The following is a 14,880-nucleotide window of genomic DNA, read 5'->3' as shown; positions in this document are numbered from 1 at the left end:
CACGAGTGATGTATATGTTACAGGAACAACGTTAAAAATATTTGAGAATTAAATACCTCGTTTGTTTCTTGTTACAACTGAGCGAACGATGCTTCGTGAATGGTGTTTCATTACGATAATCGAGCTCTAGGTGTTTCAAGCATATATTTTTAGTAGCCTTTGAACTTGTGATTAATTATGCATTAATTATTCGAGCAAGTCACGTACTTCTATAAATTATTATTCATTTGTTATGGCTTTCATTCACGTTTGTTATGAGTCAAGATACCTATTCGTGATAAATATTGCAAATTTATTAAACAGTGTCGTATAGAGCAATATTTCTGTAACAAATGTTTTGCAAATGGAAATACTTAGGGTATATACACAATCGAACTATCATTTTTATCAGACAGAATGGTGATTCAGAAATAAATATCACGTTTCATGATACTCGGGGAAATATATCATTGAAAAGAAACAACAGTTTAATAAAAAATGATACATTGTTTCTTCCAAGGTGTTTTTCACATTTATAGACGTATCTTATCATTCGTAACCATAATGCACTCAGATACTTACATTTAGCCTTTCTTCCAATAATATTACGATACTTGAATACCGATTTTTCAACGAAATCGAGAACTAGGAAACGATAGTTGTATTTAAAACCTTTTGCTTGTGACAGTGACAATATTTTAATCGATTAAATAACACTAATTGTAAATGAATTCTTATTTAGTCTAAACAAATTTCCAGCATCGCACTTTTTCTTCATATCGTGTTAAATTAAAATCGAAGAAAATTTATCCTAAACCGAATGAAATCACAACATTAAAGGCTCCACTGTTCTGCTTGCTTTAACAGCTCTGTTTGTTTCATTGTCACGACGATAAGAAGATAAGTACCGTGTATGATTTCGTGGGATAGACAATAGACCTGAGTCGTACCGATAAAACGTAGTTCGTGGCAGAGGGGTGTAGACCTTTGGATACAGAAAGCGATTATGTAAGCGACGATAGGTTATATATTAAGAAGCAGAGCATTTTGCAACACAAACTGACCACGATGTTGGCGACTGCGACGTTTTTAGCTGTACTTGTATTGGCAGCGAGTGGAGCCACGAACAAAGACCCCCACTTTGTTCCTGGCCACGATACCATCGTGCATCTTTTCGAATGGAAATGGAACGACATTGCAGAGGAATGCGAAAGATTTCTTGGGCCAATGGGATACGGTGGAGTGCAGGTATGAAATAAAATAATTTCCCGATACAAATACTATCCGTGATAAAGCCAAGCGTTTTGGAAATTGACATACATTTGGTTCGTTTGACGTATAAAAATTTCTTGAATGTTTGTTATCGATTAAATTATACGAATAAAGAAAAATGAATTATTTTCAGTTAAGTCTCTAATAGAAAATTCGGGTGGTTTTAGAATCTCTTCTCACAGGTGTAAATAACAATAAAGCCCTGTATCAGCGATATCTTCAGCCGCATTATTGTTGGATTAATTTATCATTTATGATTATTATCGATCAAGTGCTTAATTAGTTTCACACAAAAAATGATATCGGAGAAATGATATCTATAAGAGGGAAACAAACATAACTCTTTTATCTGAAACCTGATTTTCACGCGTCATAATCACAACATGGTACTAGAATACAAGATAATTATCCCTTTCTACTAATCCTATTTCACAAGTTAGTAATTTATTCGAAATAAAAATTTCTTCGAAATTCATTAAATATGTACATCACTGGCTAAACTCTTTTTTTACTCGTGAATCTTCCTATTTTTTTCTTTTTTTTTTTTACAATGTATCGAATACATAGAATTCATTATCAACGAGATTCAATCACTGCAGGTATCACCATTACAAGAGAATCTGGTGATCGCTAACAGGCCATGGTGGGAACGTTACCAACCAATTTCCTACTTCTGGACTACGCGATCCGGCACGAAAGAAGAATTTATCAATATGGTTGCAAGATGCAACAATGCTGGTGTCCGAATTTACGTAGACGCTATCTTGAATCACATGTCCGGCAATTTGAACAATGCTCATGGCACTGGAATCTCCAAAGCAGACACGTACCACTACGAATATTATCAAGTGCCTTACCACGCTCAACATTTCCATAAACCTTGCTCGGTTAACAACTACAACGATCCACAGAACGTGCGAAATTGCGAACTGACTGGTCTTCATGATTTGGATCAGAGTCAAGAATACGTCAGATCGAAGCTGGTGAATTTCTTGAATGAAGCTGTCGACGCTGGTGTTGCTGGCTTCCGGTTCGTATAATATTTCAGGATAGATTGTCTTTTTCAGCAAAAATATTCGTCATTTCGATAAATCTTAAGAGCCGAAATATATTACAATATAGATGCTATTTATTAATTAATTATTTGTTAATTAGATTTTTGGTGAGGAACACTTGGGATTGTAGAGCTTTCGTCAACAATGATCAAGGAATTATTTATATCACAAATTGTGAATTATTTGTGTTTTAAAGTTGTTACGCTTGACTCAGTAAATGGAGTAATATTTTTTTAATTTCTAATTTAAATCTCAGGTGCTCTTTTCTACCAGAAGTCTATGCTATTCTATTTTAATTAAATAAATGATTTCAATGTAACAATGTAAAATCGCGTGGGAAATTGCTAACAGTATATATAATTCAGAATCGATGCTGCCAAGCACATGTGGCCAAACGACTTGAACATCATTTACTCGAGAGTAAAGAACCTGAACACTCGGCACGGTTTCCCTCCAAATTCCAAGCCATACATATACCAAGAAGTGATCGATTATGGCGGCGAGGCAATTTCTAAACGCGAGTACAACCAACAGGCTGTGGTAATTGAGTTCAAATACGCCTCCGAACTCTCCAACTCGTTCCGGGGTAACAATCTTTTGAAATGGTTCGTCAACTTTGGAGAGCAATGGGGTCTTTTACCCTCTGAAGATGCCCTCGTGTTCGTCGATAATCACGACACGCAACGTGACAATCATCAAATACTCACCTACAAATCATCAAAACTGTACAAGGTAAGCCCTGCGTGAGAATTTGCTTTTATATTCCAAGAAGTACTTAATTTTTTAGCGTTTACATAAAAGTGTTTTCCTTTAAGTAATTTCGCGTTAAGGTAGGCAATATTTGGAGCTTTGGAAATGATAATTATCGTTCATTTGGCTTGTAAAGCGTAGCACGAGTCGTGTGGTCACGAGGGCGTGAGTCTGCAAGTAGAATAGGTCGTTTAGTTGTCAGGCATTAGGAAGCAAATAGGAACGCTTTTCCTTCGGTGTTTCATGGGATAATCTGATTATAATTTTGAGATACTTTTGAATGAATTACGTATGAATTACGAACACTGAATTACGTATTCCGAGAGTAATATAGAGTTCTAATATTTTATTAGATTATTTCTATGGAAACATTAAATTACGTATTCTAAGAGCAGTATAATAAAAATAAAATACCAGTATTTCTCTGAACTCTGCAAATTAGGGTGAAAAACAAAGTTCCATAAAATTACCGAATCATGGCTAACAATTATCCAACGTTTTATTTTACGATCATTCGCCTGTTATATTTTGAACTAAACTACTTGCAGATGGCGGTCGCCTTCATGTTAGCCCATCCCTTCGGTACACCGCGAGTGATGAGTTCCTTCGACTTCGAAAGCAAGGATCAAGGACCACCTCATGATGGCAATGGCAATATCATATCTGCAACTATCAATCCAGACAACAGTTGCGGCAACGGTTGGATCTGTGAACACCGTTGGAGGCAAATTTACAACATGGTTCGCTTCCGCAATGCAGTTAAAGGAACGAGCATTAAGAACTGGTGGGACAATGGCAGCAATCAGATTGCATTCTGTCGTGGAAATTCTGGATTTGTTGCGTTTAACAATGACCGGAATGATTTGAGAGCCACCCTCAAGACCTGCTTGCCTCCTGGTCAATACTGTGACGTGATTTCTGGTAACTTGGAGAATAGAAGATGCACTGGAAAGGTTGTTAACGTGCAACAGAATGGCGATGCTTATATCGAAATCTCTAAAGGAGAGGAGGATGGAGTTCTTGCTATTCACGTTGGGGTGGGTTTGTTTTAGAGATGATCGAAAGAGTATAAATTGTCATAAAGTTAAGGATAATGATTATTAGATAATTGGAAATATTTTATTTTCAGGCTAAACTGTAAACGAGTATGAAGTCAATCACTATGAATGTCGAAAGACACGAACAAGGATGCTGAAATTTGCATTATATTAAGCGATGTCTCCTGTTTGTATTACATAGATTGATCTAACGTACAATTACACGCGGACGCATCTTGTAATCAAAGAAACATTGTACCTACCTTATGAGAATAAATAAATGTTATTTAAAGTTCAAGCACACTTTTATTTGCCACGTTTGTCACATACAAACTAATTTACTTATCAATTTTATAGTACGTCCGTTTCAAAGATAATGACGGACCTCTTTCTCATTATAATTATTGTTATTTCAATAATTCGAATTTCTAATTACGAAAATTTACATAGCTAGTAATAATTGAATTCAAAAACTAAAACTCACGAAAAATGTACAAGGTAAGCCCTACGTGAGAATTTGCTTTTATATTCTCCCAAAAGTAATCTATTCCAAGAAGTATTTAATTTTTGAGTATTTACTTAAACGTGTATTTCGTTAAGTAATTTTGTAGTAAGGTAGACAGTATTTGAAGCTTTTAGTTAGTTTTATTTGCAAAGTACAGTACGAGGCTCGGCGTGAGTCTGCAAGTAGAATAGGTCGTTTAGTTGTCAGACATTAGGATACAAATAGGGACACTTCTCCTTCGGTGTTTTATGGGAATGCTCTGATTTTAATTTTGAGATACTTTTGAATGAAAACATTGAATTACGTATTCCGAGAGTAATATAGAGATCTAATATTTTATTAAATTATTTCTATGGAAACATTGAGTTACGTATTCTAAGAATAGTAGAAATAAAATACCAGGAAAATTAGGATGAAAAACAAAAATTCCACAAAACTAATGAACATTGCTAACAATTATCAAACGTCTAACTCTACGATTCTTTGCCTCTTGTATTTTGAACAAAACCATTTGTAGCTGGCTGTCGCCGTCATGTTAGCCCACCCAATCTGTACATCGCGAGTGACGAGTTCCTTCGACTTCAAAGGCAAAGATCAAGGACCTCCTCTGGATGGCAATGACAATATCATATCCGCAACTATCAACCCAGACAATGGTTGGATCTGTGAACACCGCTGGAGACAAATTTACAATACGATTCGCTTCCGCAACGCAGTTAAAGGAACGAGCATTAACAATTGGTGAGATAATGGCAGAAACCATGGTTCACCAGATGTGCCACATAAAAAATAAATTTGATCATAAATTTGCTTCAAAGATAATGGGAGATTTCTTCCTAAATTCTCTGCCCTTCAAATTTTTGTATTTTTCCCCCCTAAATTAAACTCCTATTTTTGTGAAATTTTTCACACAATATCGCATGATCTTCGCGCAATTTCGGGTCTGACGAAAACAACTTGACCAGGCATAGATATTTTTCAACAAGGTTTATTTTAACAGAAACAATGTACTGTTCTTGTTCTCTTTTCACCATTAATTTCTACTATACATAATATGACAGTTAATCAGTAAAATAATACACGACAGGCTCGCGATGGAGAAATAAAAAAGGGGATGTCGGAAGGAAGTTTTTCATGGGAGAATGGTAATGATTGGATGCGGAAATAAATTGCAGAAGGAAACGAAGGGTGAAAGAAGAAAGAAAAAATAGATGGAAAATAAAATCATCGAAGTATCACAAGATTGCCTTATCGCCCGCTTCTTCATCCCTCTTTTTCTCCAGCATGCTCGTCTCATTCTGTACATATATTCTCTCATTTATATTTTTTAAATAAGTCGATATGCATACGAATTTCCTCTCATACTTCTCCTTTCTGTATATCCTCTCCTTTCTATATCCACTTTCTTCTATCTCCGGCAAACACAAACACACGTATCTCGTAGCTCGCTACTCGTATGTCCGTTCGCACCCCAAAACGATCCTGTTGCCCGACAATTTAACGATCTCGTGCTAACGCGGTAATGATGTGCATGAACCTCTGCTACGAAACTAAATAAAATACTACGGGTTCTTCTTCTGTAAAAGCACGATATAAATAAATGCTTAAGCATTATGTACAATGATCTCGTTTTAAGTAAAAGCCGCTAGCTCGGTTAATGTCCGCTCGTGTCGTCCAACCTTCCGTTTATACATTTTTCAAAATGTTTCGCAGATCGTCTGTTCAATATAATAAAATTTTCGAGAAACTTTGTACTTGTCTAATAAGAACGAATGAAAGGAAACAATTAAGAATTGAAAATGAACTCTGAAAAGCGTAATATCTTTGGGTCGCAGGTAACCATAACAGTTTGAGTTTGATTCGGGACAGGTTGTTTAATTTTAATCTGTGTTCTATACCTCGTCCGATATATGCCATTAATTGTTTTACTAAATTGTTAACGTACTACTAACATGTAACGGTCAAAGTATGTAAAGGATCGCGGATTTACCGAAAGCTGGAAGTACGAGCAGATGTACTGTGCGCGAGAACGCGCGTATAAGTGTATGTATACATAATATTTATAAACGTATAATAGTCTGCAGTAAATTCAGGCTAATGTAAATCTAAAAATACTGCTCGTCTCACGACTTATCAACTCTTCCATTCTAACAATCGTCCTGGGCGACTCGCTCGTCTAAGAATATCTCTCTTTCTATTTACGACTAAATTGTTATTACATGAATACAATAAGGCAACGGGTTTACTGCTAAATAAATAAACGTTAAACGTTGTAAATAAGAGAGGGAGAAGATTAATTTACAATGTTTTCCCTAAATTATATTTACGGGTCCGTCCATCTCGTAAATCTATATCGATTTCCAACGTATCGGCTTCTAATTTGTATTCTCGTGTTTCTGTAATGTCGTGTCTATGCGTGTATGTATGCGTTTGTGTGCGTTACGTATACATATTCTTTATAGGTATATGAATGTTACCCGCTCGTGGATTTTCTCCGTGTGGTTTGCACGTAGAACGTTAGCAAAAATATAATTTAGTATATTTTATCATTTATAATTCATTCATATAAAAACTTTGTTAAAATATATAAAAGAAACAACGATTTGAGCAAATACGTATCATCCTATCGTACAGCTAGATATAAGTACCGTGTCGAAGAAACGTTCCCTTTCGTCGTTATTGCACATAAATTCTTCATCTTTCCTTTTTCTTTATTTCTTCGCTAATAAAGTGTTGTCTCTTTTTCATTTTTTCTTCTTAGCATACTTTCTCTCACGCTCGCCCTCTCGTTCGTACAACTGTTTCACTCATTCGTTTTTCACACGCTCTCACTAAACAACAAATTGTTCACTTAGTTCGTTCGATATATTATACCTACTGCGGTATGTACTTATTTAATATTTCCTTTTTATTTCTTATCGTCGTTTACGATTTTAATTCTTCACACGACGATGAAGATTAGAATCGTCGTTCGACGCTTTACTATCTGTGTTTGTCGGACTTGGTGTTTCCGCGAAATTATTCGAGTTCATCTTGGATGACTATTATCGCTTCGAATGCTTCTAACTGCATTATTTAGAATATATTTACAATCTCTGTTATCCAATAGACATTTTCTAATGCTTTGCATTAATGAAATTGTACGTAGTATCGCAGAATTATTTTATTATTATTTTGTATCTTATCTTTAATATAGCATTTCATCCCTTGTACAATATTCAAATTCAATTGAAAGATGTTACAAATATTACTAGGACATTTTATATTTCAGCGACAAGCAAATTAATGTATTTGCTTGATTTCTAATCTACAAATTTATCGTACAACAGAACTCGAATAATTTTTCTCGGTACAATGAATCTTTCTCGCTCGAAAGCTTCAATTTCAGGTAACAAAGAGCAGCATCGATGAGCATTACGAATTTCTAACTGACGTTAAAAATTGCCAATTGTCTCCATTGTTTGGTTCATCTAAGAAAGGCTAGCCTTGTGGAAGACTTTTTAAAGATAGAGGCACTCGTTTCGTTGATCTCGCAGAATGTACATTAATTCGCGCTTTAATCATTCTAAAACGTTAATTTCCATCGCTAAGTCGATATTCCGGAGATTTCGAGGCTATTAGTTCCGCGTGAAACCGATCTTGAAATCCTGACACGTTAATTGCTCACGAAGAATCGAACATGTTGCTTCCGGTTGGCCATTCTTTTTTTTTTTCTCCAACCGAAGGATGTAATTTGAATAAGCACGCAAACCAAGCGGTCTAATCGCTAATTACTATCCCAATTAATTTGATTATCACGCAGCGTCATCTCTTTTATGCTCATCGCGTGTCTATTTCTAATTTATAAGCGGCAGAACGCGAGAATGCTAACACTTGTTAGTCACCCTCCACTTCCTGCTCGTCGAAGAGAATCTGTTAGCATGACCAGCGGTACAAGTCTCTTAAGAACCGGACAAAGGAATTACAAATTAAAGAGAATCGCACCGTTGGAAGATTTCACGAATGAAACTCTGAATCGGGCTGCCCAGATTCTCTGGACAAGTATTCTTGTTTCAGGCACTGGCGATCATCCTAAAGGTTCACGATTTAATTAAAGGATACGGTAATCGTAGATTGAAAATTTCATTTTAAATTCGATGGTTTGCCGAGCTTTCGGATCAGCGTGCGGACAAGAAGTTTACTAGAAGATGTCTACTTATTACACTTCCTTTATGTTTCTTCCTTATAATAATCGTTGTAGTCCAAAGTTATAAAAATTTGGATGTAGATAAAGCTTACGGTTTAACGATTTAAATATCTGAAGATGTAATTTCATTACATCAAAATCGCACGCTACATTCGTCGGAACAACGTTATATGAATAGAAACGAAAAAAGGAATTCATTTATACGTACGTAACAATGAGAATTCTGTCAAAAATGAAATCAAACATGAAATACCATCTTCATTCCAAAAAGTAAAAGAACAACAAATCCTCTACAAACTTCTTATCCACACTTCAAACTCTATATCGAATCAACGTAAAAAACTAAGTCTTCTGGCTACTCAACCTTCGCATTTCCAATCTTCGCTCTCTTTCTCGAAGAGTCACCTACTCCCACGCACAATTTCACCCGATTCCACGAGCCAGTCATCTATAAGTAAGTACAACGCAGCAAAGTGAAATTTCGCCTCCGAGACGGAGCAATTTTTCTCCAGGTACTCTCTCTTTCTCTTTCTCTCTCTCTCTCTCTCTCTCTCGCTCTCTCTCTCTCATAATATACATATACATATGTATATATACGAAACTCTTTCTCGTTGTCGAACGTCCAAGGAAAAAGGAATATAACATGAAGGACAAGGCGGAGCCTCCGGAACTCCACAGCGTCCGCGGTCACGTGTACGCGCTGTCGCGTAGTCCGCGTCACTGTTTGATGGGCTTCTTGAAGACGACTTCCGGCTTGCGTATGGGACGTGATACGCGCCGTTCTATCCTGAGGGCCCTGTTCGGGTCCGTGGAGGGCGTGACCGTGCCCTCCGGGCCCAGAGGAGTCTCCGCCATTGTTTGTCAGTTTCCTGTGCTGCTCGGCCGCCTTCCAGGCAACTGTTGTTGCTGCGGTTGCTGCTGGTGTTGCTGTTGCGACGCGGCTGCCGCAGCCGCGGCCGCGTTCAATGCCGGCAAAGGTGTCTGATGGCAGTGTGCACAGTGCAAACAGACCGTGCAAGCGCCCAGCTTCCGGGCTAACAGCGCGCGAAGCTTCAGGGCTGGACCTAGCTTCATTCCCATAGGCCCGGTTAAATGATCCTCCGAAAGAAGGGGCAATGCCGCTCCATCGATCCGGTGTTCGCGGAAATTCTGCAAAAGAAACAAGGACGATGGTTATTTCTATTTGACAGCTTTGGTTCTTATTGGAAAAAGATTCGACGGTGTCTGGATGCAAAGGTAAAAATTCTTTGTTGCACAGTTCCTAACAAGGTATATAACGTTTTCAAAGGACATTTAATAGATTTATCAATGTGATCCGCTCTTTAAGTCTGTGTCAAATGTGAAAACGTGACAACGACACGAGGTTTAAGAAACACGCGACCATTACCCGTAGAAAGCGGAACAGAAAGACGTGGGAATTATTTCTACCATAATTCAAACCAACAAAAATACAACGAGGTCTCTAAACACTCCAAACCGCCTTAAAATAAAATGCCAAAAGCAAACACTCCGCTCCGCCAATTAAAACCACCTTCTCTTCATGCTCATTCACAATGATCATGAACAATGACACCCACGCGTGCACCCACCGGTCGTCTGAATCAGCGGAACCCACGCGTGTTCCTGAACGCGTGGCGTGACCCACGACCCAGCGGAAGGTCGCGCGTTCCGCGCGGTGTCTCTTCTCGTTGCGCAACAAGCGGCATCCTCAGCGGCGTGGAACGCCGCGCAGCGCTCGCTCATTAAACCTCCGTTCCGCAAAAAGTCGGCTCGGGCTGCCCGCTACGGATAGAATCACGGTGCAGGACGTAGCAAGAGGAAAGAGGCGGAACGGCGGAGGAAGGAGGCGGAAGAAGAAGAGGAGAGAAAAAAAAAGGACGGGCGTTTCATTCACGGGGGCCACACGATCGTAATTGCGGCTGCAACTCGCCGCGATTTACCCCCGCTTAGCGTTGCACGGTTCGCGGCCACTCACATCGTACTACGATCGTTTGCCCGTGTGCGCTCCGTTCGCGAGCACAGAATACGCCGATCGCTAGCTTATGAATGAAATATTCAGCGTTCTAACGCGAACGCCGCACGCAAACCCCAGACCGGTCTTCGTCCTGGTCTTCGTGCATTCCGCGAACGCCAGCCGAACATCCAGATCCAAGTAAGTCGAGTGGTCGGCTTTTACGAATCTGAGGAACGATTTAGATTTGTTTCCAGCTTTCGTTCAGCTTTCGTGGCAAAAGAGTTCGAAGATAAATGTTCGCGGTGGTGGATCTCTAGGTTGAATAGTTCGCATCGACTTGGAGGACGAAGCTCCGGTGGAAGTTTTCACTGTACGAAGTTATTTCGAAACCCTACGAAGTTACAGTGGGAAGCATTCGTTCTTATTCTACAATATGTGTTAAGATAAGATATGTGTTATGCAATAATATAGGCTTCGTTTAGATAAAAATGAACTTTTTACAAGTTACGGAAGACTTGGAGCGAACTAAACAAAATAAACGGCTGTGGCATTCATCTTCGATTAGAAAGTTCCCTTTCGTTAACTCGAACTCAAATTTTCAGAGCGCGTTAACCAAGGTATAATCTCTCACAATCGCCACTTTGAAAAAGCCAGTTTCTCCGACCGTTCTCAGCACACGGTTACAACAAGCGCAGGCAACCGAGTAGCGAAGCTGGAAAGTTATTCCTCGTCGGCCGGCTCGCTGACTAATTACAAGAAAAGGACAAGAAGGAGGATCAACGAACTTGCACAAATTATCCCGTGCCGCGGTTCTCGCTTTACACGCCGTTTACTCGCGTGAACCTCGCGGCTCGGTGCACGGCTAATTATCCCGTTTCTCCCTTGCAGCTGACACTGTGATCGCGCCAGAATACGGCCACGGGGAATACACAGGGCCATCTATCACGGGCGACACGGCCAACATTGTTTCGAATTTCCGATAGCCACGCTAACGGTATGCGAAAGCGGGCGAGCGTAAGAATGGAAGCTCGTCGCGCTTACCGTTTTCTTACGCGTGAACGTTAATTAGCCGAGTTGTTAGCTGCTACAAGACAAAACAGGGTCATGGGATCGTTATTAGATGCAGACGCGAGGCCTGTTTCACGCCATCGAATCGTGCACGCTGGTTTCGGCTTGTTTGGGCCAAAGCGCAACAAACTATATCAGAAATATTCGTACGAAATATTTTCTAAATATTTTCGAAAAATAATAAGTCGAAGAGAAGCGTTTGATATTTGTCCATGTTGCTGGATATTGCGATTGGATTTAGTGATTTGGTTGAGGCGTCGATTTGAGATATTTTTCTAGTCGAACAGATCGCGGATGTTAGTGCATCTATGGAAAATTTAAATACATTGGACGTGGAAAATGATTCTGTGATTTCAACAAGTTAAAGAGTATGACCGTTTTTCTCGTAGAATCTAATACAATTCAATTTCACCAAATCCCTGAAACTCTCTTTAATCTCCTCTCTCCTTTCACGTTATAAATTACAAATTTCATATACGCAACCTAAAAACATATCCTAAAAAACCGTTTAAATTTCTGTCTACTCTATCATACCTTACAAGACACGGTTGCATCCCTCCTTCCGTGAACGATCATCGCAAAAATACCACATTACCAGTAGAAATTAACTAATGAAAACTTGCACCCGTATTACCTATCGTAATTTCAGGTGAAACAAACTCTCGAACTATTTCGTTATTAAAGCAAGTATATCAGAGAGACTAGCGCAAAAGACGTGGAAATTATAACTCGTGTCTCTGTGTGCTACGACGTGTGTTCTTTTTTTTTTTTTCAAAATAGAGACCTGCCGTGATGTTTTTGCCGCGCGTTAAACATCGTAGAGAAATCGTCGAGCTGTATCGAGTGCCGTGCTACGAGAAAAAGGCGTACTTTTATTATATTAAATTGCGGTACGGAATAGAATGTTGCTACGAAAGGCAGGCTTCTGCTCGCGATCTCTTAGCTGATTATTATGAATTACCACTCTGAAATCAGGGTATCAATTATGCCTGCGAGCCGTGGCGCCCCCAAGTAGCAGGAAATTATAGTGCACGATGTCTCCTCGTTGATCGAACCGCGGCTTTTTGCACCGTGCAACGCTCGCGTGGAAATTGTCGAGCTGTGCAACGCCGTGTAGAACGTTCTATTTCATTAAAATGTATTTAGGGTAAAACGTTGCTCCCGGAACACCGAGATTTTTCCCTGATCCGTTGATGAGCATGAATTAAAACCGCCGTCTCCCGATCGTTTTTACCACCCTTGCTCCGTAAAGGCTTGCTAGATTACATACGAAGTCTGTCTGTTCGTTTTGGCCGACTGCGTGCAGAAATCTTGTCAAGCGACAGCGGTCTCTCAAAGAGAGAAAAAAAGATGTTTAATGCGAGTCGTGGCTCTTTTCTTTCCAGTGGGATTCTTTCTGCCTGGGATCAGATGAAGATTTTGACATTTAGCCGAGTGCTTGTAAGATTGGAAACGGGGAAGGAGAAGAAGATGAGCCGCGTTGAGAGATTTTCATGAAGCAATTGGAGCGTTTCCAATTGGAAATGCAACAGAGGATCGTTAGGTTTACGTTGAAAGAACGATAGAGTAATTTCTGATACGATTATTAACACGGAGATAATATGGAGATTCAGTGGAGCCTGGAATCTTTTAATCCATTACTCGGTAATTGGATACCGTGGAGGAAAATACTGTAATTCATAATTTTACACTTTTTACGGGGGCGTAATATCATACGTCAGACAGTCTAGTCTCGACGATTAGAACGTAATTTGTTAACGCTACGTCATCGTAAATTCCAACTCTACGAATACAGAAAATTTCTTCGAAGAACGCATTCCTTCACGATCGGACTAATATCTAGAAAAAACTAGCATTGACAAAGAAACAAGAAGAAAGTGAAAGGAACCATAAAAAAGTTCGAGGATAAGTTGACAGGAGGTCCTTCTTGGGGGCAGACGTTCAAGATGGCAGAATCCACAGGAATCTCATCTCGGCGCATACATCTCATTGTCTTCGAGCAGGGATACAAGCAGAAGTTTCGTAATCTCACAAAACCTCGAGCCAGCCGTGGTGTCTGTGTGGTGCAGCTGCAGTTGCAGCGAATATATCATCCTCGTGTTGCACCGCGGGCGACCGCGGCCCTCCAAAGGCCCAGCCACGAAGACAACCTATATTTTCTCCACCCAGTTCCAAACTCTTAAGGGCAAACGCGATCCCAGACCGGGTCCAGCATCAATTATACCTTCCACAAACACGCTCTTATCTCGCGCGCTTGCCAGACAGCGCGAAATTCGAGCGCAACAACTTCCAGGGTGTGTTTAATGATTTTTCTACGTTATTGTTCCACAACTAGATATTTGGATACCATATTTACACGTTACGGTGGACAATGCGATTCTCGAACGGATATGGAAGATCTTTTACAGAGAATAATCGATAGAAAGAGGCAAACTTTACCTTTTCTTGACATCTCGCTGATAGAAAGTTTTCCAAGAGAACCGTTTCCTTCCTACAAAATTTTATACGAGGAATATTTCTTCGATAGAAAACTTTGTTAAAGGAAAGGAAGTGATAATTGTTCGATAGAGAATTTTACGAAAGGAAAATTTCTCTGATACAAATTTTCACAGGCAAAGAATTTCCTACATACGCGATTTTATGGAAAGAATATTCCTCTCACAAAAGATTGTGCAAAGATAATATTTCTTATTAAACGCGTATGTGAAGGGTAGCAAACGTATTAAGGAAATCGCATTGTCCTATTTGCAACGCGATTCGAACGACGATGAAGCAAGAACTATGGAAACGGACAGGAGAATTCTTTCCAGTCGAGGATCCACAGAAAGTGTTGGTCGAGCGTGAAAAGGATCGAGGTTCCTCGAAAAATAACGGCTTGCTTCTTGCCAAGTTCGAATTCTTGACCCCGAAGGATCTCGAAGCCGCGGTTATAACCTCGGAAGAGCACCGACTCGGAACAGCGTCACGTTAACTGGTCGCGATGGAGCCGTGGAATCTTTTCTCTCGGTCCATCGGTTTCTCTATGGGGAAAAACAGTCGCTGTAGCTTGCCCGTTGCAAAATCGAGTCGAGGCC

At 39.6% G+C, this 14,880-nt stretch overlaps 2 protein-coding genes across 3 annotated transcripts in view; one reads left to right on the top strand and one right to left on the bottom strand.

Annotated features, from left to right (window-relative positions):
* Positions 1–938: 938 nt before the first annotated feature.
* Positions 939–4,227, top strand: LOC117233531 (alpha-amylase-like). Its single transcript, XM_033493913.1, has 5 exons — positions 939–1,227; positions 1,851–2,281; positions 2,672–3,038; positions 3,605–4,093; positions 4,186–4,227. The coding sequence occupies exons 1-5, from the start codon at positions 1,048–1,050 to the stop codon at positions 4,195–4,197; spliced, it is 1,479 nt and encodes a 492-aa protein (XP_033349804.1). The 5' UTR covers positions 939–1,047; the 3' UTR covers positions 4,198–4,227.
* Positions 4,228–5,570: 1,343 nt separating this feature from the next.
* The window catches only part of LOC117233532, a 178,487-nt gene continuing 169,177 nt past the window's right edge, over positions 5,571–14,880 (bottom strand). Inside the window, exon 7 of one of the 2 annotated variants that reach the window (XM_033493914.1) lies at positions 5,571–9,933. In XM_033493914.1, the coding sequence (XP_033349805.1) occupies positions 9,646–9,933 (288 nt within the window). In that variant the 3' untranslated portion in view covers positions 5,571–9,645. The remainder of the gene's footprint in view (positions 9,934–14,880) is intronic. The other variant, XM_033493915.1, reaches the window with a different exon arrangement.

Source organism: Bombus vosnesenskii, unplaced genomic scaffold (assembly GCF_011952255.1).
Source record: "Bombus vosnesenskii isolate JDL3184/JDL3185 unplaced genomic scaffold, Bvos_JDL3184-5_v1.1 scf7180000013297, whole genome shotgun sequence".
Taxonomy (NCBI): Eukaryota; Metazoa; Arthropoda; class Insecta; order Hymenoptera; family Apidae; genus Bombus; species Bombus vosnesenskii.
This window is presented reverse-complemented; position numbering and strand designations above follow the sequence as displayed.